The sequence below is a fragment of the Chaetodon trifascialis genome, chromosome 7 (genome assembly GCF_039877785.1).
Source record: "Chaetodon trifascialis isolate fChaTrf1 chromosome 7, fChaTrf1.hap1, whole genome shotgun sequence".
Taxonomy (NCBI): domain Eukaryota; kingdom Metazoa; phylum Chordata; class Actinopteri; order Chaetodontiformes; family Chaetodontidae; genus Chaetodon; species Chaetodon trifascialis.
In genome coordinates, this window is record NC_092062.1 from 20,217,213 (window position 1) to 20,243,132 (window position 25,920).

At 45.5% G+C, this 25,920-nt stretch overlaps 3 protein-coding genes across 3 annotated transcripts; all 3 read left to right on the plus strand.

The window, feature by feature from the left end:
• Window positions 1-510: 510 nt before the first annotated feature.
• On the plus strand, window positions 511-9,914 carry dbpb (D site albumin promoter binding protein b). Its single transcript, XM_070966994.1, has 5 exons — window positions 511-1,107; window positions 1,292-1,579; window positions 2,324-2,776; window positions 6,267-6,523; window positions 7,516-9,914. The coding sequence occupies exons 2-5, from the start codon at window positions 1,390-1,392 to the stop codon at window positions 7,729-7,731; spliced, it is 1,116 nt and encodes a 371-aa protein (XP_070823095.1). The 5' UTR covers window positions 511-1,107; window positions 1,292-1,389; the 3' UTR covers window positions 7,732-9,914.
• Window positions 9,915-10,732: 818 nt separating this feature from the next.
• On the plus strand, window positions 10,733-18,933 carry ntd5 (ntl-dependent gene 5). Its single transcript, XM_070966499.1, has 8 exons — window positions 10,733-10,825; window positions 12,091-12,225; window positions 12,612-12,803; window positions 16,264-16,387; window positions 16,891-16,967; window positions 17,582-17,764; window positions 18,038-18,235; window positions 18,374-18,933. Exons 1-8 carry the CDS (start codon window positions 10,759-10,761, stop codon window positions 18,454-18,456), a joined length of 1,059 nt encoding a protein of 352 aa, XP_070822600.1. The 5' UTR covers window positions 10,733-10,758; the 3' UTR covers window positions 18,457-18,933.
• A 199-nt stretch (window positions 18,934-19,132) lies between these two features.
• LOC139334497 (uncharacterized) lies at window positions 19,133-24,622 on the plus strand. The gene is made up of 3 exons (XM_070967411.1): window positions 19,133-19,242; window positions 20,243-22,705; window positions 23,572-24,622. The coding sequence occupies exons 2-3, from the start codon at window positions 20,267-20,269 to the stop codon at window positions 23,929-23,931; spliced, it is 2,799 nt and encodes a 932-aa protein (XP_070823512.1). The 5' UTR covers window positions 19,133-19,242; window positions 20,243-20,266; the 3' UTR covers window positions 23,932-24,622.
• Window positions 24,623-25,920: the final 1,298 nt, after the last annotated feature.

Genomic DNA, 25,920 nt, shown 5'->3' on the forward strand with positions numbered 1-25,920 from the left:
GTGCCTGATACACGTGAGCTGGAACAACTATTGTACGCCGGGAGGCAACGTGCTGAAGCGTTCCTCGCCTGAAAAAAACAGCACTCTCACGTTTTCTGTGGATTACAAGGAAACTGGAAAAGCCATGCTGCCCTACCTGATTATTACAGACAGCCAGAACTCTGCTCTAATAGAGCTGAGCAAAGTTTTGAGCCAGTGGTCCTGATCAAGTCTAAATGAGTAATTTATTATTTTAGTTACTAGTGTAAGGGCACTTTTTATTTCCTTTATTACACTGAAGCTAAGATGTATTTATGCTTCATCGCTGCGGCCCAAACACATTTCACTTTGTTTGTACCTGTCAGACAAAACAAACGGCGTGTTTTCCTTCATGTGTGGCACGAGGGTAGGTGTGTCTCATAAATAATAAGCGAGAATTGAGAGGTCTGTTAAACCCCGGGCCCGCCCCCTCGCGCCTCGCTCGCTTGTTCCGCGAGGTGTGACGTCACGTGAACTGCCCGTGTCCGTTCCATCTGAGAGCGAGAGAGAGAGAGAGAGAACGGTCGGACGTGGACGTCGCACGGCCCAAACACAGACCGAAGCCCGTGCGCCCGTGACTGGATCCACCGGATGCAAAAAAAAAGTACAGACAGAGAAAGAGGAAACGACCCCCTCCCCCCCACGACGGACAGCAGAGCGCGACAGCAGAGGAGCGAAACACCAATACAACTTGTCATCTGACCAACACTGCCACTGCCCTCGTCGCGGTGTGTGTGCTTTCTATACACACGGTTGTTTTGTTTTGACGGAGATTTGCGTTGCAACTATTTTGGGTTCTTCTTTCCTTTTTTCGGACGATTAACTCGGGATTATTATCCTGTAAGTTTTAATTGTAACATCTCCGTGTCCGTGCAGTGTGCGGCTTTCATTGTCATTTTCACGCCTTGGCATTTTTTATTATGGACACTACTGTTACTCAGATGGTCTGACTGTCCCTCCCACACGGGTCCACTGAGAATAACAGTTCGATCCGCTGAACACTTTTTACAACATCCAACTGCAATGGAATATTTCGATGAAAAATTTTCTGCCATGAAGTAAGGAACTCTTCGCCACTGCAAGTTCAAGGTAAAAGTTCCATCCGTTTTTTAACTCCAGTTTTCAAAGTATGATTCAAATGCGTCATTAATTATGTGTAAATACTTGTAATTACGCTGCAATGGTTGCCTTATCCTGCATGGACACTTCTCTAAACTCTCTCTCTCCCTCTCTCTCCCCTCCACCCCCGCCGCTCCTGCACGCTCACGCACAGTCATCCAACACACTTGTCCTATTGGTAGGTTCTCCGGTCAGTTTGACACGCCCCCTCAAGTACCCCAGGTGTCTTTCTGCAACCCCGTCTGGTCCAGGATGTCCAGGCAGCTCTCCCAGCTTCCGACCCCCGACCTCCCAGCTGGCGCAAGCCCACAGTTTGGAACTTGTACTCAGCCTGCAGGCTCGCTCACAGGGGGCCATCTCAACTCTATGACAGGTCTCAAATCCCTCCTACAGCACCCCATGAAGGGAGACCAACGTTTAAAAACCCCATGTGATGTAAAAGGTGAGAAACTCCCATTTGATGGATTAGTACCATGTCACAGTGTTGTTTATGTGCAGCAGGATCACCTGACAGTCGGTCTTCAATATGTGCAATGACAGAGCATGAATAAATCATACCAGTCTGTTCCACCCACTGCTGCTTTTATTGTAATCCAAATATGCAACATTATTATATAACAAACACTGCATTTGTCATATTTCATGGCACAAACTTACACACAAAAGTCTGACGCATAATCACATATTCATGATGACTCCTCCATGACCCTGATGAGTATTCACCTGGATTATAATCCCTGCTGCAACTTCAAAATTGCGATCCAGATTACAATGAGTGATAACGTGTTTTGGTTTAGCTGTAATGCTGCGCGGGCGTCCGTCCTGGTTGCTCGCTGTGCCAAAATGTACCTTCAGCTATTGTGAGATTTGTTGAGGAGCTTATGTGTATGTTATGACAACAAATTGGTTTCGGCTCTTGTTTAATGCTGCAATTCAGCTACCATCTGGTCCATCTGCGAGTGTGTGTTTGTGTGTGTGTGACATGGACCGACTGGGAGAGTTTGTGCATCTTATGGATACACCTGCCATCAATATGTAGAGTTGATGTTGGTTTTCTTTTACCACACAGTTAAGTATCTCAAGAAAACTCAAGAACTTTCTTGTGTACTGAACGCTGTTAAAGTCAATGAATCTTCATCATCTTCACTCGGTATTAATGATAATTCTGCTCTTCTTGCTCCTGCAGACAAGGAGAGGCTGGACCTTGACGAGGACTCCTTGGGAGTGTGCACCATGAGGAATGGCATTGGAATAGGCCACAGTAACAGCAGTAATGGCTGTGGAGGAGGAGGTGGTGGAAATGGAGGCGGAAGCTTCAACCAGTTCTTGGGGCCTCTTTTGTGGGATCGCACCCTGCCTGCGGATGGGGGGCTCTTCCAGCTTCAGTACATGGACTTGGAGGAGTTTCTGACTGAAAATGGAATGGGCAGCATGCATAACAACAACAGCTCCAGCTCAGCCCAGATCCCCTCACAGAGCTCCCAGTCAGCTGTTCCCAACCAGAGCTCCCAGTGCCTACCGCCCTCATCCCCACCTGGCTCTTCATCTTCATCACATTCTTCCTCTTCTTCCCCGTCACTCATTGGCTTGGAGGTGGCTCAGCCGCAGAGCCTCGCAGGAGGGAGTGACTGCCTGCATGGTGAGTTCACTTGCATGGACCTTTTTGGTCCCATCTGAAGTGGTGGACAGTTGAACCAGACAGTAAAAACACAAACAAAGACAGTTCATTCTTCAAGGTTTGTGCATATCAGCTCAGCAATGTCATGGCAGAGGGTTCTGAAAATTTTGCAGAGTTGACAAGCTCAAAGAGACAAATTGTCCCCTGATATGAGACTAGTAGACCCTACAATTCAATAATGGTTGGTTTGTAATCAAGGTTATGTGGCGTGTTCCCATGGGCTCGTGATTCAGCGTTTTACTTTCCTTTGAGTTTATAACAAATACAATGGTGACCAAGCATTTTTCTGACCCTTGGGGACAGAGCGAAGGCAGCAGACACAGTCACATGGCTCGAAAAGCAAAGTCGACCTGAAAGAGACAACACAGAGTTTAGAAATGACTGCTTAACAGTGAACAAACTTAACTTTTCATTTTGTTGAATGGTGCAGGGTTAAAACTTAAGTGCCAGAGTCAGGGAGGAAGATGACAAGGAGAGGTGGAGGATGAAGTCTTCAGCTATGTGATGAGTCAACCTTATAGCAATGACATGGGGGTCTGGTTCAGTTTGGCATGTGATCTATGCACTGCAGTGGACAACACAATCAGCATTCAGCCCCAGCCAATTATTAATGTGCAGCAGGGTCAAAACAGTACACAGAGAGATAGAGAGAGAGGGAGAGAAGTGTGTAGAGTGTTTGCGGTTGCGTGTCTTTAAATCTCTCTCCACTTCACACGCCACAGCCATGTGTACGCGTCAGTACACGTGCCGAGGCTGGGAGTACTGGAGTGAGAGAACTAGAGGCAGGGCCAGTGGACATGGAGGAGGAGCCCACGGGGGGAGGGACGGGGAGAGCAACAGGAAGAGTTCCTCCGTGCTGCTGGACTTCAAACAGAGCGTTTGATCAACCATGAATGACGTTAAGTGCGCTACTATCCAGAGGAGAATTTTATACTGTGTGGGATGTTGACCCAGGACCTTTAATTCAGTCCGTCAGTGACAAAGTGCATGTTTACGAGCTCTGATAATGCATTTATGTTTTGATTGCAGTTGATTACATGAAATCTTATCACCACATGAAAATAATTTGAGATTCCAATTGCAAAAAATATATATTAAATAGAACATTAAGCCTCATCATTAGTTTAAAATGTAATATTTTTGAGTCTTTATATATCTTATTATGTGGCTGGGATGACTCTGCTGAAGAGTGAATAATTCTTATCAACTCCCAAAGCTTGAAACTAGAGAAGTTCTGTTCTAATCTGCAGCATCGTGAACGTTCACAACTAACAGCTGCTTCATAAATATTGAATGAAGGGAGCAACGCCTAACAACATGTGATTATATTATGTACCCAAGAAGGAGTAGGGCTACAGTTGGCCTTCACAACAGGCCTTCTTGGAATGCTGTTGCACGAGTCCTGAAATGTGTGTAGTCACAAATTGGACAGTTTCTTCGCAAGTGAAAGCCTCCTGTTCCCTGAGGGTTGAAACACATGGACAGAAACGCACCAAACCAACTTAGTAAGTCGGCGTTACACAGCTTCCCAAAGAGCAGGGAGAGGCGACCTTGTACCACAGGAGGGCTGAGGGCTTGCAGGTTTTCATTCCAAGTAAACAGCAGACCAAGTGGTTGCACTGACTTGTTCCTGCTGTCAGGTTCAAGCAGCAGAAATCTTTGAAATCTCCTGGTTTTGTCATATACGCGGAGGAAAACGTGCAGATTTTCTGGCCTCGGTGGCAGTTGGTTGCCGACAGTATCCACACCGAGATTCAGTCGTGTTTACACCCGCTGATGTTGTATTATGGAATATGCTTGACTTCATCTGGGTGTCTGTGAAAGCACTCTTTCATTTGTTTTGCTGTGTTATGGAGGTATTGTCACAGGAACATGGGGGCGTCATAAGTGAACACTTTGCATCTTAGGGTGTACCTGGTGTGAAATCATATATTACCTGCCCATTATACAGCCATGACTCATATAATACAGATATAACAACACATATCAGAGGTTAAGGGGATGGCTTTGCTTTCCTCCAACCAGTAGCCTGGCTGGACTTCCCAGTGCTTAGTGTTGAGGTTTTTTTTGCCTATTACACCAGGTTCTGTACTTTAATACATAGTGTTTCCACATTGTAAGTCTGCCTTAATTAGCAGCTTTGTGGAACTTGGGCGTAAAGGTTTTGTCTAGGTGGTGATGTAGTAATGCAATTCTCTCATTTGTAAGGCTGCAGTGTTGTGTTAAATGGCCATTCTATCCCTGGCTTAAGTTATTGTCACACAAATCTATTTATAGATATATATGTAGAAATATCTATCTATCTATCTATCTATCTATCTATCTATCTATCTATCTATCTATCTATCTATCTATCTATCTATCTATCTAGTGATTTTGACTGTTCCTCTGGCAGATTAGATTATTATATTTGTTTATTTAAGTTGAATTTGTAAGATGAGTTTTAGTTTAACACATACCACTTCCCATGATTAGTCTGTAATTGTGATATACGAGTTTAAATTCTTTTCCTTTCTGTTGAATCTGACCATTTATAACGAGTGTGTTGATTGAGCTGTTTTTATGGATACGTGGGAACAGTTACGGGAAGTTTCATGCTCTTACAGTGCAGGAAAATCAGTCGAGTGAGGTGCACTGGGCCTTAAAGGGGGTGGGGTGAGGTATAGCCTTATACTGGCCCCACTTAAAGAAAGCAGTTTTCAGGGGAGGGGTAGAAAGTTACATAACATTTCCACTTTTACATTTTTCTATGGGTGTTTAGTTCTGGATGTTGGCCTTGGTCTGCCAGAGGTTGTGGTTTTGTTTAATAATAGTAGCCAATATCATGCACAGATTGAATTCATGTGGTCATGAGTTGTAAAAACACTGGTTTGTCTATTTTGATTATGGTTTTCCATTTTTGACAGTTTGCAGGTGTGTAATAGATACATATATATCGTTGATTCTTTCATCTGATCTTGTATCCAGTATTTATAGAAGAATTTAGATGGAGATAATCTGTTACAAAAATAGATTTTGGAAAAGCCAGAGCTTTGCATTGACAGATACTTTTAACTGCAGCAACCTGTAGCTCCATTATTTGTGTTAATCTAAAAATGATGCATTATGCTATATAATCATATGTATTTGCAGGGTACGTTCACAGAATATTCTTGAAAGATTGCCTTGTCCCTGACAACCTTTCTGTCTATGAAAGCTGATTGACAAACATCTTCAGCTCATTGGAGCAGTGACAACCCAAGGAATGTTGTTTGTTGTTTATGGCAGCAAGAAAGAAGCTCTCTGCTTCCCTCTGGTGGTCATGGTCATGTAATGCTGCATGTGTTTTTATTGTCTTGGTGAACTGCTGTCACCAACTGCTCTATCCAAGTTTGACATGACACATCAGTTACAGAATGAATGCAGTTCATTGAAAAGCAGTTCTAATGTTGTTCTTCCTTTTTATTTTCAGGGAGTCAGACGAGTATGAACGACTCCTGTGAGTCCCCCTGTTCCTCCTCCTCGTCCTCCTGTCCACCTCTGCTGACGCCCACGGGCAGCGGGCCAGATGTGGTTGGAATGTTTGACATGGATCCTCCAGACAACATGTCCAGCTCCTCTGGTCAGCAAAACTTTGACCCCATAAGGCACTCCTTCAGCGAGGAGGAGCTCAAGCCACAGCCAATGATCAAGAAGGCCCGCAAGATCCTGGTGCCTGACAGCTTGAAGGTGAGTCTTCACTGCAATGGTGGTCAGTTTGCACCTCAGGAGGGAAGTAATGTTTGGCCATAACGAGGTCATTTGAAGGCATCATGAATTCATTAATTCTGCGTCATTGGGACGTCTTCAAATTGCTGATTTTTTCCAACCAACAGCCTAGAATGTGATTAGTTTACAATGATAATAACAACAAGCAAAGCTGCCAATCTTTAGTAGCTGGAAACGGAGAATGTTTGTCATTTTGGCTTGATAAGTGATTTAAATGATGAATCATATTTGTTTCAGATGAATTTTCGACCAATTCTTATAGCTCTAATTCTGAGATACATATTACTAAATTAACAGAAAGTGCACACTCCATACACAAATCTGTTTATAAGAACAGAAATGACTACCTTTAGGGACTATTGGCTCATTTATGGGACTCACTGCTTGGAATATTGTTAATAAGTAAGGAGATTTGCTTTTCAAAATAAGTCAAAGTGTTTCAGAATAAAAGCATGAAATATCAAAGAACCAGCATAGCAACAAACAAAAGAGCACCATAAAAGAATATGCAAAACAGAAATAATATCAACATATACATAAAACCTGCAGTACAAATGGTGGACTGGCATTGTTAACATGTGAAAGAGCCCAAAAGATTCCACAGTGAATGACACCCAGTGTTTTACGGTGTGTGCTTTTTCTCCAGCAGTGGGATGTAGCTTGTTTGCATACTTTATTTGTTCTCAGACACTAACTCAGGACAGACTGAACTCTGAGGATGAAGCCTCTGAAAGGAACATGTCCCACGCTCATTCATAGCCAAACACCCACATTACCAGTAAGAGGATGGGAGTGAGGCTTTACAAGAGTACTACAGTCTTCTTAAGAAACAAGCCTGCCGTTCATTGATTATTTTATAGAAGCACTTCCTAATAATACCTTACTTCCCTGATCGATCAAGGCAGATAATTTGATTGGATAATCAATTTCTTTTTCTGTCTTTCCTCTCTTAGGATGAGAAGTACTGGACCAGGAGGTATAAAAACAATGAGGCAGCAAAGCGTTCCCGAGATGCTCGCCGTCTTAAGGAGAACCAAATATCCGTGCGTGCCGCCTACCTGGAGAGAGAGAACGCCGCCCTGCGACAGGAAGTGGCCGAGATCCGGAAGGAACTGGGCCGCTGTCGCACCATCCTTAGTAAATACGAGAACCGGCTTGCCGACCAGTGATGAAGGCGGGCAGCAAAATCAGGAGGAGGAGGAATTAAAGATGGTTTCGATTTAAGACTCTGGATTTTTGTGGTGGCACGATGGACAGAATGGAGTCACGAAAATGGTGATAATGATGAGGAAGCTGATGATTATGATGATGAATGTATAAGAAAAGGAGAGGGTTTGTGTAATGAAGCTCAGGTGTCTTTTTGTTGAGGTGTCAGCTCTTAAAAGTGAAAGATGGAGAGAATAATTTAACAGATGAAAGATGTGACTTTTAAGAGTTTTGTTATTGGAGAATTGTATATTTTTATAATACTTAAGAAAAATTAGAGGGAGAGCAAATTTGGAGAATAATTTTGTATATTTTCTACGTGGTGGGGACATAGAGACGGGGCAAAGCTATGGTAAATATCTTTTTATTATAGATGAGTCAGGAGATGTTTAACAGGTGGTCAGCCATTGATGGGTATTTTCCGACTTTATTATAGTCAGAATGCAGCAGCAGGGGCGAGAACGCGTGTAACAATTGTAATATAGAGAGCAAAAATTATCTTATAATCGTATAGTTCAACATTTTTGTGGATTTTACTCAAGCACTTAATTTCTTTCCTGTTATGTTTCTGTCACTGGGAATGGGCATGCGAGAGAGAGACATGGGGAGACAGCATGTAAACAGTCCAACACTATCTTCAGCTCTTGTCTTGTGCGTTCTTTTCCGATAGAACAACTTCATCCTTCCTCATTCAGTTCCCAACGAGTTAGTTCTTTGTACTCGGAGCTTAACTTTACGCGATTGGTACATCTTCCTCCAGTCCACTCTTGTATCTTTGACTCTTTTTCTCTCTATCCCAGTCGAGTGCTTTTAATCTGCCGTGGTGTTTCGTACCTCACCTGAGCTGGTGAAAGCCTGCTGCTGTGACGCCCTGCGTAACTTTGCTCCTCTTAATCCTCTCTTTTGAATTGTTGGGGCATTTCTCTTCCTCTGTTTCTATATCCAGCGGCTCCATTTCTGTGTGCTCTCACATGCAGCCAGTCCCCTCACACTAATGCGCAAACTCTTCCCATCCACATTTTGTCCCTCTGTCTCTCTTGTACCTCCGCGGTGCATAGAGTAGTTCAACTCTCAGTGTTGTAAACGTACTCTGAAATGGTTTATCGATCTTCCCGGTAAAACGCACATCGTTACTTTACTGTACTTTATGAACACACTTTAATTAGCATTATTATGGGGGGAGAAATGTTGTGTATATTGGATAGGCCTATACTATTTTGTGTATTTGATGTATTCCAGGAGATGGGTTCAGTACACCATTGAGTGGAATTGTGTTAATTTCTCAGATTTCTGGGAGAAATAAAAGCCAAAATTTCCTGTGTTGATCCACAACGCTTGTTGCTACCTAGTGCTTTTTTTCAGTACTGCTCCTTCCTTACTGTTTACTCCTGCTATTACTTTTTACTGTATCTATAAACTTCTCTGTGTACCCACAACACCTACACAGGGGCATGGTACACTATGTTATGTTCCCGGGAGAGGGATGACTAGTAATAGAGTGTGATTTTAATCCCCATAATGACCATGATGAATAGTTACCATTTCTGCTATTATTATTGTTACGATTATGATGATTATCCCTCTTGTTGTTGCTGTTCTATATTATTGAATGATTTTCTTTCTTTGGATGAACATGACCTGTTGCACCTTTAAACATCTTTGATCTTCAGTGTTCCTCAGAAAGACAATTCACAAAAGGAAACAACCCTCCCTGTCTGTTATTTGCATCCTGTTTCAAACCTCCAGACATTGCTCGGACACTACTGCCACCTTGGTCTCTCGGACCGTGGATTTAGCAAGCGTGGCACAGTAACTTGAACACGATGTTCATGCAGACTTACTTTACCTTTCATCATGACCTCTTCTGTTCCCAGCAGTGTATGGACTATGCACACTATCAATATGCTCCTAGTTGGTTCATTTCAGCCTTCATCACCTCAATCAGTGATTGTTTGCTCTCCCGACAGGATTTAGTCTCTAATAGCCTCACAGATGTGGTTGATAAATCTTTTAGTGACTCTAATTGAACTACAGCTGCCCTGCTGCATCAATGGTGTCCGTGGTGCCCAGCTCACTCCGTGCTGGCTATTTGGATGTAGTCGAGATTTTTCCAAAAACACCAATAAAAGATTGTTCTCATTCACTACTGCTTCGCTTGTTTCGGGTGTTTTCATCATGTGTTTATTTCTTTTAATCTGCATGCTTCTCTTCAGCCGTGTGTGCCAGCATCTTGAATTAAAGCCCAGTTTTGACAGGAAGAATGGGTAACAGAGGTCAAATTTCAGGAGGATGACCCCTTCATGTATTTACTTAAGCCAGATAACCAGACTAGAATATGCAGGGAAATGTCTCAAGACTGATTGTTTTGACATCCTCCCCATTTGGTCACATTGTGTACATTCCTTCAATCGACAAAGCAGTCCAGATATGCATTCTTGCCCAACAGAGGCAACGCTGATCCACTTGGACATTTATTAAATGCACTACATTGGGATAAAATACTCACAAATAGGATTAATTCTCCAACGCTGCTGAGGTAGAATGTTTAGTGAAGAGGCCATGATTGCAAAATAAAAGCATGTCTACCGGCCTATCAGTAAACAATAGTGGGGAAGATATAAGTCAGAGTAGGTGGCATAATTGTATGTATAGGAGGAGGACTTGTGACATCAGTTAAAGTCTATTTCCTCCTGTTGTTTGCATTTCCTGTTTGTTTACTCCTGTTTGTTTATTGTGCGTGGGGGGACAGCTATATGTCATCCCTTTTTTTTGCTGTCTCAACAGAAATGGGTGAAAGGTCCTTCACAGTGGAATTTTCCCCAAATCTCTCCTCCTCAACGCGAACCAGATGTGTGCTCCTAGGCTGTGCCCCCACCTCTCTCTCCCACCTCCCTTCCGCCCCCCCCTGCTCCCACCCTTTGTTCCCCCTTCCTCAAAAATGCTGTGTCTGTGCGTCCCTCCCTCATATCGTTTGAGGCCTGGCTTCAAGGATGGACTGTGCACTGCTGCTGCTGTCCCTGTGGGCTCTGACTGGAACAGTGTCCCTGCAGGCTTCAGGTAAGCCCCCTGACTCCATTCATCACTCACACCTGATGGATGTCGCAGGACCCTGCATGCACAACGAACACAGCTCACTAAATGCTGGGAATAAATGAGGGATGGCTGTTTATTGAGTGTCCTAAGCAGTGCAGTTAGTGAACAGCTGGACTTTCCCCTGCATGCTTTGTTGCTCTGTAGATTGTATTTCAGCATAAAGATAATCACCAGAGCTTGTGACTGGCAACAGCTGCACTCATTACCATCAGGACTTTAAAATGCAAAGGACTAATGAAGGCGGTGACTGTGCGACGTTTGTGTGCATTTTGGATGGTTGGTGTTCATAGTGCACTGATTGAAAAAGACCATGAATCAGTGCTGTTTATGCTGAATTTTACAAAATGACTAGTCTGGATTGCTGGTGTCATACAGTACATGTGTTGTACATAGTTATAGTGTACGGTTTATATATTTTGGTGAATGTAAATATCCGTTTTGGATCATCTTTGGCATTTCCAACATTCATAGATGACTCTGGGTCTTCCATAATTCTGGTCTGCACTTCATGATATGCTGTGTTTGTTTTGATTTCCAGTGTCATAGGTGCTCTGCGTGTGTACTGAACATCATGTCTCCACGCTGTTCTGAGATGGTCATGAGTGCATGCGTGCTGCACATGTGTGGTCACATGTGCTGTGGGCAGATTACAGTAGCACACATGTTTTCATTCTGAGAAATGAAAAATGGGGAACCATGTCTGACGCCCCCTTTTCCTCCCCCCCCAAATGTTCTGGACATTGTTCTGGACATTGAGGGTGTGTCGTTGGCGTGCAATTTAATAGAAGTGGAGGATGATGTGATATGGAGAAGTGAGGGAAATGGGGAGGTGTTAAAGATACTAGACTGATCCTGTTCAAATATGAATTACCCTTTCATTCCACTGCAAAAACATACAAAAAACTCAGAAGAGGACACTGACTTTTCTATCAAAAAAAAAAAAAAAGCAAAAAAACATGATTGATAGCTGAATGGCAAAGAGTAATAAAGCCTGCCATCTAAATACTTACTCATCTGGCAACCTGGGTGGCAAATGTTTGCCTGGCCACCCACACTGAATTTACTTTACTTCAAACAGTAAACAAAGCAGAATTGGCGCTCAAAATCTCAATTACGGCCCTTAGCATTTGCATGTTTTTTACAAGCGGCCACAAACGGAGTGGAGGCAAACAAAGGGACAGTTACTGTGATGGTGTGATAGTGTGTGTGTGTGTGTGCTATCACAACAGAGTTGTGTCCGAAGAGACTTCTGGGAGAAGAGAGGAGGAGGACGTGTCCTCGGCCCTGCAAAGCTGACAGAGACTGTGCCAATAAACGCCAGTGTCTGTGTGACGGCCAGTGTGGTCTCAGCTGCGTGGCTCCAGGTAACTATTTGTATGCATGTGTGCCCCCACTTGCCACTGTGAACACCATTGTGGGCTCAGCCATTAAAAGTGTTTGTGTGTGTGTGTGTACCCAGCTGTGCCAACATACATCTGTGTATGTGTGCGTGCGTGTGTGTTTTTCCTGGAAAATAAAATGAAAGCCTTGCTCATGCACAAAATCTGGGCTCAAATTGTGACCTATGTGACCTATGCATTGTAAAAAAAGGGGGGGGGGGCACTGTCGATGGATCCAGTCTCGTTATACAACCTCATTAGTGCTAACAGTTTAATTTGTCTTATACGAAGAACAGTCCAGCACATTCTGAGAGCTGTTTTGTTCACCGTCTCTCGCTCTCCTCCGTCTGGATCGTCTCTTTCCTCCTCAGGTCGAACTTGTCCTTGGCCTCTACCCGCCAGTGAAAACTCCGCGGCTCGCCTCCTCTCTCCCACTCACTCCTTCTCTGCCCTGCTCGAAGTGCGCTGCAAGCCGGGATTCACGTTGCCCAGCGGCTTGGATGTCACTATTCGCCGTTGTCAAGGTGACCGGCAGTGGAGCGGGGATGAGCCCACCTGCACAGGTGGGTTAGAGACGCAGCAGGCTCGCTGCATGTGCACAGGTCATGTGACCCGGCCCGTGATGCGGCCCTGGATTCAACATGGCTTTCACTGTGTTTTTGTGTTTATGCAAGACAGACAGACAGACAGAGACAGACAGAGAGACAGACAGAGAGGGAGGGAGCTTCAGGAGTGAAACCCCTCTGTGATTGTGTCGACTGAGACATTGCACAACTGGGACCTATTCTCCTCATCACCATAGCAACCAGAGCTTTAGTTGTTCATGTTGGCTGTCTGAAGATTTCACTGTTGAGCTGCTGATGAGTTTAAAGAGGAGAGGAGAGCCGAACACGTGTGTGTACATGAAGATCATATGAATGCGTGTTTATATGAGCGTCACAGCACAGACACCTGTACTTTCTGTTGCTCTATAAATGACATTATATTTATTCATGTTTTTGTGGCGTCTACTCATAGACAAACTTAGACTGTAGGATTCTTCTTTTTTGTTATTCAGTGTTGTTAATCGAGGGTGGATGAAGCAAGCCATAGTAAATATAATCTACTAATTCTGCATTAAGCAATACAATATTTGAAAACCCAAATTACAACCTACAATTATTCTTGTAGAAAGGATTATAAATTCATTACAAGCTTCACTCATGTTGTGTCTAACCTTGTGTTATGCTCTTCTGGAATTACTTTATTGACCTAACTGACATGTGACTGGGTTTGCTTTAGAGATACACCTATTTTATGTTGGCCAAAGAGACCAGAGCAGAGCTGTAAACACATTTCAACAAAGGCATGAGTCAGTCCTTAAAAAAAGTCCTTTTTAAGTCCTTAAAAAAAAACATGAAGGACTTTCCAGCAATTAGAAGTCCATTTACAACCCAAGTGCCGCTCTGCCCCAAGATAATCATGTGGTTAAACATTTGTGCTTTCTGTCGGTCTAAAAAAAGCACAGAAAATGATGAATCTAAATAGGTGGCTCACAAAATGCAAGATATGTTCGACTGCTGTGCAGGTTTATTACCTCTACCACTGTGCCGTAAGGCTGCACAGCAGCACATGAAGCAAAGCCATCAATACTTCTTAGTATCTCGACACATATCATCATCATACGGCACCCTGAAATACAGTCTTCCCTTAATGCTTGTGTCAACCTGACAGCTCTGATAAAAGCAATACATTTTTCAGCTTTAGAGGTCCGCTTCCTGCTGCATTAATCACACATCTGGAGCTGCAGTCAGCATGCTTCCTTAGGAATCCTCAACCCAGCTGGGTCCCTGTCTCACCCTCCAGACCTTGTATCTTTTCTAAGAGGTGAAACAAGGATACGATTATCAGCTCTCTTGTAGAGTATCCTCCTGCTGACAGACGGGCAGAAGGTAGGTGGGTTTTGAGCGTGTGAGAGCGTTAGTATTGTGTGTCCTTTGCATGTGTGTGCATGAGTGTGAGCTTCTTCAAGCCTGTTGAGAGGCAGTGGGCGGCAGATCACTGTCAAAGTGGTACAGAGCTGCAGTGAGAGTGTGAGCGAGTGTGAATGTGTGTTTATAGGAGAGAGGTAGATTTTTCTGTATACATTAGATGTGTATGTGTGTGTGGGGGGGCAGATTGCACATGTGTTACAGAGTTTTTATGTGTATGTGTGTGCGTGCGTGCGTGTGTGCGTGTGTGTGTGTGGGCGACAGATCACAGTCAGGAGAGTCAGAGAGCTCTCTTGCTCATGCTGCTCCAGGCCTTTCTGTTCCCTGTTCTCCTCTCCTCTGCTCTCTTCTCTCATCCTCTTTTCCTCTCATCTCTTTCTCCTCTCATCCTGTTCCATCTGAGGCCTATGATAAGGTCTCTCTGTACAATGGGAGCCAAGGACAAGCATGCAGCTCTAGGCTGTTTGGTTTGTGGTGTGTGCATGCATCTGTGTGCATGTTTGTGGAAGACAAAAAAAAAGAGTAAAGAGACAAAAAACACAACCTTTGCATCTTTGGTCTGTCAGATTGCCGGGTGTTTAACGTTGTGGCTCATTCAAAATCACTGTGTTATCATTTTTTAAAAGATGAATTTGATATACCTGCAGTTTGGTGCTGCAGCCTGTGTGGGTGGCAGCAGTAAGAGGCAGAAGAAGGGGCGATATGTGAAAACAGAACTCGGCTTCGGGCTCTCATCCGCAGCCAAACAGACTCGTAACTCTCCCTCTCCCATAGGTCCCTTTACATTCTTATATTAACGTTTCTCAGTTTCAGATACCTAAGACAGCCCTCAGGCAAGAGCTGTCTCTGCCTCTCAAAGCAGCGTTCAGCTCCAAAACCCTGCGCTTGATGGAGCCCGGGTCGCTCCAGCCTCTCTCTAAGCACCACTCTTGATATTTATATTTCCACAAGCGTGAGGCCCTCAAACATCCAGGAATGAACAGTGCCAGGTGTTATACAATCACAGATATAGCTGTGAGATCGGAGAGGTGTGGGGCGGTGTTTCACCTGCTCGTCGAACTTTGAAATATTACCTAAGAAGAGTTGTTTCAACTTAAATAGAACAAGACATTGGGTGAAACGCCTCTGTGGGTCACAAACTAAATAGAAACCTTGGTTAATACAAGTCAAATGAGGTAGTGGGATGGACCTCCCTTCCTCTATCCATCGTTTTTCTTCCCTATCTACTGTTTCTTTAATTCCTCCTTCTTTACTTGCTAACAGCCATGAAATCAAGTCCACATCTATCAATTATACACTGATTCTAATGTATTTTCTGTGTTTGTGTGGGTAACTTTGGGGGTATATTGGGTTGTGTTTACTTCTTTGAACTACAGTTTGCATTAGATGCACCCTGAGTGATGCTGCATGTCTCTCTGAGGAGCTCACTGTCACCACAGGACACTGGTGGAGGAAACATTCAGATCCTTTACTTAGTAAAGTAATGGTACTGCAATGTATAGCAGAAGTATTAACCACAGAATGTACTTAAGGAACCAAAAATAAAAGCATTCATTTTGGAGATGATGACCCTTGACAGTGTTATATTATTAGATAGTGTTTTTGTTTTGTTTTTTTGGTGTATATATATTAATAATTACTACAAGTGCAATAGTGAGTAAACAGCATTTTAGTGCACCAGGTGGTAAAGAAGGAGCTCATTTCAATCACTTTGTACTGTTGGGTAATAATCTATAACATGCATAATATTTCAAAAATCATAGTTTTTGTATGTGCAATTTGAGTGTGCAAAGAAATGAATACGAATGTGGAGTAAAAAGCACAATATTTTTTTCCACTGCTATTAGGAGATGCCACTTTTCTGCAGAGGAAATGAAAAGCATAAAAGTAACTGAAGGCTGGTCGGACTGTTCTCCTGGTGGCATATTTTTGCTTTCAATGCAGGACTTTTACAGGCGATGGAGTATTTCTGCAGTGTAGTTTTGCTACTTTTACTGAAATAAAACAATCTGACAATAAAGTCTTTAATCTTCTGTTCTCCTCTGACCTTCAGAGGCTCAGTCACCCGAACCTGCAGCTGCCCAAACCTGCCCTCTGCCCGAGGAAGTCATCAACACCTTCAGCATCCAGGGAGACGCCACAGTGGGAACTTCCATCCGCTACAGCTGCCTGTCTGGGTGAGAGAGTTGGGGGGAGATGGGAGGTAAAGGTTGTGAGTGCGTAGGCAGAGGCTATGAAAACCTGAAATGATGCGAAGGTAGAAATGGAGGAAGTGAGAAGACGGGGATGGAGTGTGAAGAAGAGGGAGGGAGTGGAGGGAAGGCTTGATTACAGGAGAGGTGTTGGGGAACGACGGATGATGAGCAATGAATGGCAGGGAATTCATTTTGATCTCCCAGCTGACGATCTCTCCATTGAGCTAACTAGGTCATTACAGTCTAATCTTGTATTGACTCCCCTTTACACACTGACTCATCCACAGGATAAGAGGAGCCTGAGTGGATGTGTCAGCCAGAACTGTGCACACAACATTTAGACACCATGAAAGGGAGACAGAGTGGAAAAAGGAATCATTTACACCCTTTTCATCACTTTTATTTAGATGAAGCTCCTTAGCTGTTAATACTGTACATGTCACACCGCCATCTGTCTCCATCACTCTCTCCCTTCTCTCCTGCAGGGCGGATATGGTGGGGAGCAGCGAAAATTTCTGCCAGGATAATCAGACCTGGCAGTATCCTCACCCCATCTGTAAAAGTAAGTGTGCAGCGGTAGACTCCATCTTTCACTGGCCATGTGTGTCTGTGTGTGAGCATGCATGTGTGTTGCTTCGTCCTCCCGCATCTCTCAAGGTTGGCAGGAGAGGAAGGAACGGTGGTCGGTTGTGTGAGTCACTGCACTGGCGTGTTTACTTTGCAGGGATGTACATTTATTAGTTGTGTGTGTGTGTGTGTGTGTGTGTGTGTGTGTGTGTGTGTGTGTGTGTGTGTGTGTGTGTGTGTGTGTGCAAAGATGGAAAAAAAAGAGTGAATCAAAGGAGACGGACAAAACCTCTGCACATGAAGTCTTTCAGGATCTACTGCTCTGTTTGAAAGTGCTTTTCTGCCACCTTGTGGCAAAACCTGGGATAGCATGGCCTGTTCCACACGCAGGAACATATGGGATGTTTCCTGCATCAGCCTGGCTAAAGAAACTATGAGTGCCCGTGGCTTTTGTGAAAACAAAGTAAAGATAAGACAAGAACAAAGGGACAGAAGCATTGTTTCAGTTTAAAGCCCTCGGTCTTTGTCCTTTTTTTGGAGTAACTCCACTCATCCATGTTTTAAAGATTAGGGGATCTCCTGAATAATCCGCTCCTCTCACTCTCTTAGAAGTGTACTGCAAGCCTCCTCCAGAGGTGGAGCAGGGCTATGTGGTGGCTGTCCAGAAGACTGAATATGAAGTTGATTTTGACATCCACTACCTCTGTAAAAAGAACTTCCTGCTGGATGGACCCCAGAAGGTCACCTGCCTGTCGAATGGCAGCTGGAGTGCGTCTCCTCCATCCTGCAGAGGTGAGGGATGTTTCAAACAGCTACACCCAAGGCAAAATATGTGCATTTGATGAGTTTAAATTAAGATGTATATAAGCCCAAAAAGCATTCAAATTCTTATGGGGCTGCACATTCGGTGCATGCAAAATGCAACTATGCTAGTTTACATTAACAGAACATATATAATACGCACTCCTAGATACTTACACGTGCGCAGATACATACAAGAATCAACACAGCATTTTGTATCTGATGCTTCTATCTCACTTCATACCTTGTTGATCATTTTCACAGCTCGCTGTCTCATCCCTGCCGAGCGAAGCCGTGTGGTGATTGGTGGAGTGAAGCGCTGGCCGTTTGACGTTACAGATGCCATGGTTCCTCACAGGGAACATGTGACGTTCTACTGCAAGCATCCTCACAAGCAGTGCAGCTTCCCTGCAACCCAGGCCTGCTTCGACGGAAAGCTGCAGCCACCAGCCTGCTACCTCGGTAAACATGGCCCACCCGCACAGGCCCTCCTTTTCTTATCCGTTTCAGCGTGGCACTGAGAGGAACATGAGGAGGGAGGGTGTTGATTGACACTTGGAGACTTCTGCAATATTCATGCACCTTCTCTTTCCTTTTCAGAGCCCACATGGTTGCAGTATAAGCTCTTCCCTCACCGGCTGGTCTCGGAGATCGAAGTGTGCGAGTCCGGTGATGTGGAGTGACGACCTCGAGGTCGGACCCCGACCCAGCAGCAATCACCCAGAGCAGCCCGTCCCCACTCTGCAGCTTTGCTTCAACTGCCTAGGCTACGATTATGGTCTGTTAGACGCTGAAATATTTTTCACAGCTCTTGTGGATCAGCAGGCTGAGCTGTCTATCCTGCGCTCATGGCCTTCGCCGCTCACTCCTGCATCCTATCAAACTGCAGGCCTAATTATAATCTGCAAACCCTTCAAGCGTGACTTTGATCTCCTCCAACTTGAGCCAGTGCATACTGTAAATGCAATCCATAGGCCTTCATGGCGATGTACATATGATGTATTAATACATGCTAAATCAGTTCTGCCTGTGATGATACCCAACTCATACTGACTCTGTGATATCTCACTGTGTGATCTTTCTCTCCTCTCTGTTGAGCGTGACGCATCAAGTCTTGAGGCTTGTAAGTGTTAATTTGGAATAAAGTGATGTCAAAACGGTTTGGCTCTGGTTTCCTCTTTACGACACGCGCAGAGTGCTGCTGCGTGAGTTCAAGTTCATTTCTCTCCATCCTCCCCGGCTCCCTCTTGCTCTGCCTCCCGTCTCTCTGACTCTCAGGCGCACACAGAGCCTTTCTTCGCAGGCTGCAGGTTCAACCGTACTCATAGGCTGAACATGGCTACTGGTCGGACCCGGTAGGCTGCGACACCATAGCAACTCCCCTTGACCCCTCCCTCCCTCGGCATTCGCAGCATCACCCTTTACACTGCACAGTCATATTTGGTCCTCCGGAAATATCCTCAGCACGGGTAAGCCAGTCCCTATGCAGCGAGTGTATGGGTGGAGTATAGTTTAAAATACAGTTTTAAATGTATCGAAAGGGTGTCCGGTGCGTCCTGCGCCGGCTCTGACAGCAGGGCTGCAGGAAATGACAGCGCGCCGGGAAAGTTTGTGCTAAAGCTGCCGGGTTGCGCTCTCGGTGTCTCGGACCCTCGGCTCTAAAATGGCTGGCTGTAGGTCCGAGGAAGCTCCGGTGCAAAAAGGGAAGGATCCGCTCCACACCGCGACTGTCTGTAAATATACACGTTTCTGTACTGCGAGCGACGCGTTCGTGATGGCGTTGTCCCAGGTCCGAGAGCTGTCAGGGCGCACACGCACCAGAATAACGCTGGCATCTCGGACCTAGGACTGTGCGTAATGGCGTCCTCCGCGGACAGAGCACCGCGGTCTCTGAGAACACACTCGTGTTTGCAAAGCAAACGGAATCTGAATATTGCTCTGAGGAGGATGTGAAATAAAACGCTACATTATTTATGGTGCATGTGGCTGATAGAAGTGCGAGAGAGGAAATGTGTTTTCGCTCCCATCATTCGGACCCTTCCGTGCTCCGGCGCGTTTCTCTCAATGATCGACGGCTCCGGTCGACCCCTCGATAAGAAATACGCTGAGCTAGAATTTAGGATCACGCAAGGTAACCGACACAATTACCAGGACGGTGTGATGTGGAAGAGGAGGGGGAGGAGGGGGGGGGGGGGGGGGGGGGGGTCAAATGAGTCGACCATCACGTCGGGCTGAAGAGTCGGGGGGGCGCAGCTTGCTTCCTCTACAGACTGTTTGTAATATCACTAACAATCAATTTTGGCTTTTGCACTAAACTTGACCCCAATAATCTCAGCTGAGACACTGAGTCCTTCCAACCGTCCCACTCAGTATTTCACCCCCTTCCTTTACTGCCTTGAGATGTTTTCATTTTCATGCTGATTTTGCTACTTTGACTTTCTAATTTGCTATTTGATCCCTATTTTGTAGAACTATAAATGGGTATGCCCCAAAATGGATTCTCAGTTGGCTTCAGTCCTGACCAGTGGCAGCCTGGATGTCCAAAATGGCAGCCAGTGTGCAGAGGGATCAGGGCCAGTGACAGAGGTTTTTTTGGACCCAAAGGAAAAAACCTCATCCAGTACTGTACCAGGTAACCTCCAGCGCTGCCCTGTCAAAGCAGCGGTGACCATCAGGGGAGCTGCCCTGTCAATCAATGGGAAACAGCCAGAGGTGGGCGGGACTTCTAAGCCAGCCTCTCAGGAAACAAGCAAGATTGGTGGGTTCAGACAGCCAATTACAGTAAAGACTGGAGTGCCTGTGTTGCGCAGCCGACCAATCAGACTCAAAATTGTTGTTCCTCCGCGGTGCAAGAGGCCAAACTCTGCCATCAGCCTGACCAAAGACTTTGCTCGCTCACATTTTAGAAGACCTGTTTTGGTCTCACCTGGAGCGGGGTCCACAGAAAAACACAGAAATAAAACCCAAACATCTGGTAAGAATGAGAGAGAGATCAAGGAAGTTAAGTATCAAAAGCCAGAGGACGCCAAACCAGAGTCATTCCATGAGACAGAGGCAGAAATATGTAAAGAGAGACATGTTTCGGGTGCTAAAATCCACCCTGACGGCTCAGAAACTCCTTTAATCTCTAGCGCTAATACAATGAAAACACTGAGCAAGCAGGGCGTTAAAGAGGAAACCACAGAGAGAGAAATAGAGGAAAATGTTCCCCTAGCTGTGCAGGAAATGGACTTGAACTCTTGTGAGACGTTTGATGTGGTGGACACAGAGGAACAGACCGAACCTCTGGACCTGAGTCTGCCCAAGAGAAGAGAGAGTCGAGAGAGGAGGTGCGCGCGCTTTCTGGATGATTCTGGCTGCGAGAGCTCGCTGATCATGGAGGTGGATGAATACGAGGGAGAAGGAGACAGAGACGTCGTGGAAGAGGACGACGAGGGCAACGAAGGGGACTCTGTGCTGCGTATGGCCGCCACAGACGTGCTTGAAGACTCTCTCCTGTCTCCCTCTTTTTTTTCTTCCTCTGTCTTCACCTCCCTCTCCTCGATTGACGGTGACGCTGAAAACCTCCTCCTCATAGACGACCAGGGAATCCCGTATACTCTCAGTCCAGACGGGCTCAAAGTGCCGCAGGTCGATGCTTCCAGGCCAGAGGATCCTCAGTCCGATCAGGCGAACTCAGCAGAGGTAGAAGGAGGGGCCTCACCACGATTGGCCTCTTCAGCAGAGCCCAGCCTTAGCCAAAGTTTAGATAATGCACTAAATGCACCTTCTGGTGATCCGTACCCCCCACCAGCCCCCTCTGCTGACTCCCCATCACGAGGTGTTGATCAAACGAAGAGTCCAGAAGTCTTCATGAGTTTGATCTCAAAGTCAGATCCCTCTAAGGCCGCAGAGCAAAGCGTTAAATCTGTCCAGGCTAATGCTGCTCTGTCCCCCTCCTCTGGGATATCAGTCCCCACCCACCCCATTCAGATCCTCACAAACCCTTCCACTAACGCTCCCATCCTGCTCCTGTCATCCTCCTCTTCCTCTTCTCAGCTCTCCCCGGCCCCGATAGGTCTCACGCTTCCCCTCTCAGTCGCTCAGACCTCACCTGGTGCTTCCACCCCCATGTTCCTTCTCCTTTCACCTGTGCCCTCCTCCTCCGGCGACTCTGCCTCTACCTCCACCCCTATCGCTGTCCTCGACCCCACCACTGGTCAGTTGTCCCAGATCACGGGCGCCTCAGCCCCGGTCTCCCTCCCCCTGCCCTCTGGTCAGGTCAGCACCCTGGGATCACCTCTGACCACGCAGTCTCACCCCGTCATCCGGCTGAGCCCCAATAACCCTCCCGTCATCCTGTCAGCGGTGAGTAACGCGACCCCTGTTCGGGCGGCGCGCTCGTCCTCTCCCGCTCTTCAGAACGACCACCGCAGCACGACTCCCCTCCTTCAATCTCAAATCAGCTCTTCTGATTCAAACTCTGGAAGTGAAGCCATATCTGCTGAGGAAGTCTCAACTGAAAACAGCAAGCCATCAGCTTTTACAGCATCCTCTCCGCACCCACAGTCTGCTGGTTTGACCTATGACCTCTTAGGTCAGCCCAGCTCAGAGGCCCACTCGCCAGCCTCAGAGCCTCGATTTGACGCATCTGACCTGCACTCACAACATTTACCTCTGGATGACCATCTTTACTTCTCCAACGCTGCTGCTCCTCCCTCCCCTCCCGCTCTCTCCTCTGGTAAACTCGAGCCCCTCGACCCGCTGGATCCTCTCTCTCCAGTGACGTCGCCCAACGCCATGGGCCCTCGCCGGGTGCTGTACTGCCAGCTGTGCCCACGGGTTTTCTTTTACCTCTCCGACCTTGAGCGCCACGCCATCACCCACTCGCAGAAGAAGCCTCACGTTTGCCAGCAGTGCGGCAAAGCCTTCAAACGCTCCAGCCATCTGCAGGTAGGTGCAGGCTAATTATAACTTGATCATTTCAGAGAAATATTGAGTAATAACACAAGTCACCTGAACAGATGTTTAAAATGATTAGTGCAGCTGTGAACACAATCCTGACATTTATCACCTTTAGTTGATGTAGCTGCTTATTTACACATGTGGAGCAACGTTAGCATTCATCTGGAGTCATGTTTGTGGCCACCTGCTGAAGTTCAACATCCTCTCTCGCTCTTGTCCTGGCATTGATTTCACCAACTTCTGAGGGAAATATGTGACTCTGTAGCTGCTAAACTCTCCGCTGTGTTCACCAGCTAGCTGCTAACTGTCGGGTAACTTTGGGTTTGTCAGGCTTTTGTTTCAGCTGTGGCTGAGCGTGATGCTACGAGAGCGCTGAGAGTGAACCAAAACAGTCGAGTTGTGGAGCTAAAAGAGGACACTAAGCCCCGCAGAGCTGAGGTGAACTGTGTTAGTCGGGTATCTTTGTGGGTTTGAAGCTACGAGCGGCATGTGATCCGTTGTAATTGTAACAAAAGGCATACAAATAAACAATCAAAACAATGAATTAACCACTCACGTTAACGTTGAAGACGCACACACGTCAGGATATGTGGATATACTGGAGTGCTGGCAGGGAGTGCAAAGGATGAATGGCAGGGTGAGCAAACAGTTTATAGTCTCCACCCCCTTACCCAGCAGGTAAGGTGGGCGTGGTCAGGTGGCAGGTATCCTTTGGGTTCACCATATTTGGAAAGAAAAATGAACTGAGAGCACCTGGTCCAGAGAGTTTTTCAACCAAAATATTGATTGAAGCTACACTGATGAATATGTTTTCAGAGATCTTTTGAAAATATCTTCACTGTTTTCCTCAACAGAGACACAAGCACATCCACACAGGCCAGAGGAACTTCGTGTGCCCCATCTGCGCCAAACGCTTCAGGGAGGCCGGTGAGCTCCAGCGCCACCAACGGGTCCACACCGGAGAGAAACCCTACCAGTGCCAGCTCTGCCACACGCGCTTTGCCGAGCGCAACACGCTACGCCGGCACACCAAACGCAAACACCCTTACCACCAAGTAGCCATGGAAATGCTGAACGAGAGGAGAGGCGGCGGCCGAGGAGACGCGGGAGGCGGCGGCGGCGCATCCAGAGTGCAGGAGGAAGAGGAGAGCGCTGAATGGTACAGCTCCACTGTGTCTAATCTGGATAACTCAGAGTCTGAGGTGGAAACTTAAAGAGTGAAGGGAGGGAGCAGGAGATTCTGGTCAGATTCGAAACTTTCCACATTAATTAACATTCATCAAAAGGGAGCTCTTGCAATATTTATGATGTTTTTAAGGTAATTTATTTATTTGAATGTATATTATTCCCATTCCATTAAATGGTCCAAAAATACAGCCTTCAGAATCGTGCGTGATTTGGACATCAGCTTTCCTGCGTGAGAAATACGAAAGAGGAAGCTCGAGCTTTTTTTACGCGAGTTCAAAATATTAATGAGACGAGCTAACGTGAAGACGCGCTCCCATTCAATCCACGATAAAAACCCTCAAGTGCTCAGAAAAGAAGGATAACTTATTTACTCGAGACAATTCTCTGCTCTAATTGTATATATAAAGAGAACTATTTGTAAGAGCTGCACTTCTGCACTATATCATGTGAAAGATGAACGCTATCTTTCGTACCGTCAGAGACACTGTGAGTCATTTGCACTTGTTTTCTTTGAACTCAATATTCACTTTTTTTTTTACATCGTGAAGAAAAACGCTTGCGTGTTTTGTTGCAGCTGTCGATTTTATGTATTTAATTCGTATCGCGGACGAGTTTGACCACATGTTTTGATTTATTCCAACATAAACACTATATTCAGTTTTGTTTTGTTTAATATCATGTTAACTTATTTGAATTAAATTTTGTCAACTGTAACTGAATCTTTGTCCCATCTTCTTTTTCAGTCTGCTTCCACTTTGGTGTCTGTTGCATGCAGATGTTGAAAAAACCTGAGGTATAATTCAAACTGGCTTTCATGAAAAGGTTCAATCGCGTATGCTGAAGCTCGAAGTCGATTCTCTTTTCTACATTAATCACCAAAGACGAGACCAGACTTTACACGGATATTTGTGAGAGGAAAAAAAAAAAGGGGAAGATACTTGATATATATCTGCTGGACTGCCTCCAGGGAGTAATTGAGTTTGTAAGACAGTCTTCTGTTTTTTGCACTCTCTCAATTTTCTGCTCCATTTAAGCCATGGAGCCTAACAGAGCTAAGCTGGAGATAAGTTATTAAATACTGTATCGCTCAAATGACCTGACTGGGTCCTCGTGGCCGTCCCATTCCTTATTTCTGTGCCGGCCATTGTGCAGGCAGAGATGCTTTGCTGTGCTGAAAGGCCCTCTCTGAGCTCCGTTGTAGTTAAGTTTGGCGAACTCACTTTTATAGAAGGTCAGAGGAAGGAAAGAGGTGCAGAGCAGAGGTTAACCAAGCAGCCCGTGCTGCTGAGAGACCGTCTGCTCGTGGAGATAGTGGAGTGAGAGGTAAGAGCAGATGTTTAATGCATATTTTACCTTTACCTGAATATATAACATGCAACTCACAGAGGGAGTCTGACTTATGGGCAGCAGCATGTGTACAAGACGGGGCACAAAATCTGCAATCACCGCCCAGTGGAAACTGACTTTCCCTGCACTTCAGCTGAGTATGAATCTTCGACAGTCAAACAGAACAAGCGGATATCCTTCAAAGTCTTTTCAGCACAGGATTCCCTCTCTGTTTGTTACTGCCGCCACTCAACAAGGGAACACTCTGGAGATCCAAAGGGGGGAATTTTCTACAAAAAGTCTAACTTTGGAAAATGTACTTTTCAGACTAAGTCAGGCTGTTCGAGCCTCATATTCGCTTCAGCTGAACTTTAGAAGTCATTTTTGCTTTTGTTTTGTTCCCCATCTCTTCCACCACAGACATGAAGGGATCTCTTCAGGGCCAGGATGGAAAGGAGGAATGATTACAGCAGCAAATGCGTTTTTCAGTGTACATGTGGGCTTTAGATAGATTTGAAAAGATGTGAGCATATTCTTGACTGTCTCTACTTTTGTTTGACCTTTTTGATGAAATTAGATTACAGAATAGTTGCATTAATGTGTTAAAATTACTTGATTTTTAAGGAGTCTAGGTTCATGTTTGCAGACTTTCAATGTATTCATCTTTGTCTTTGTTCCTTTAATAAAAT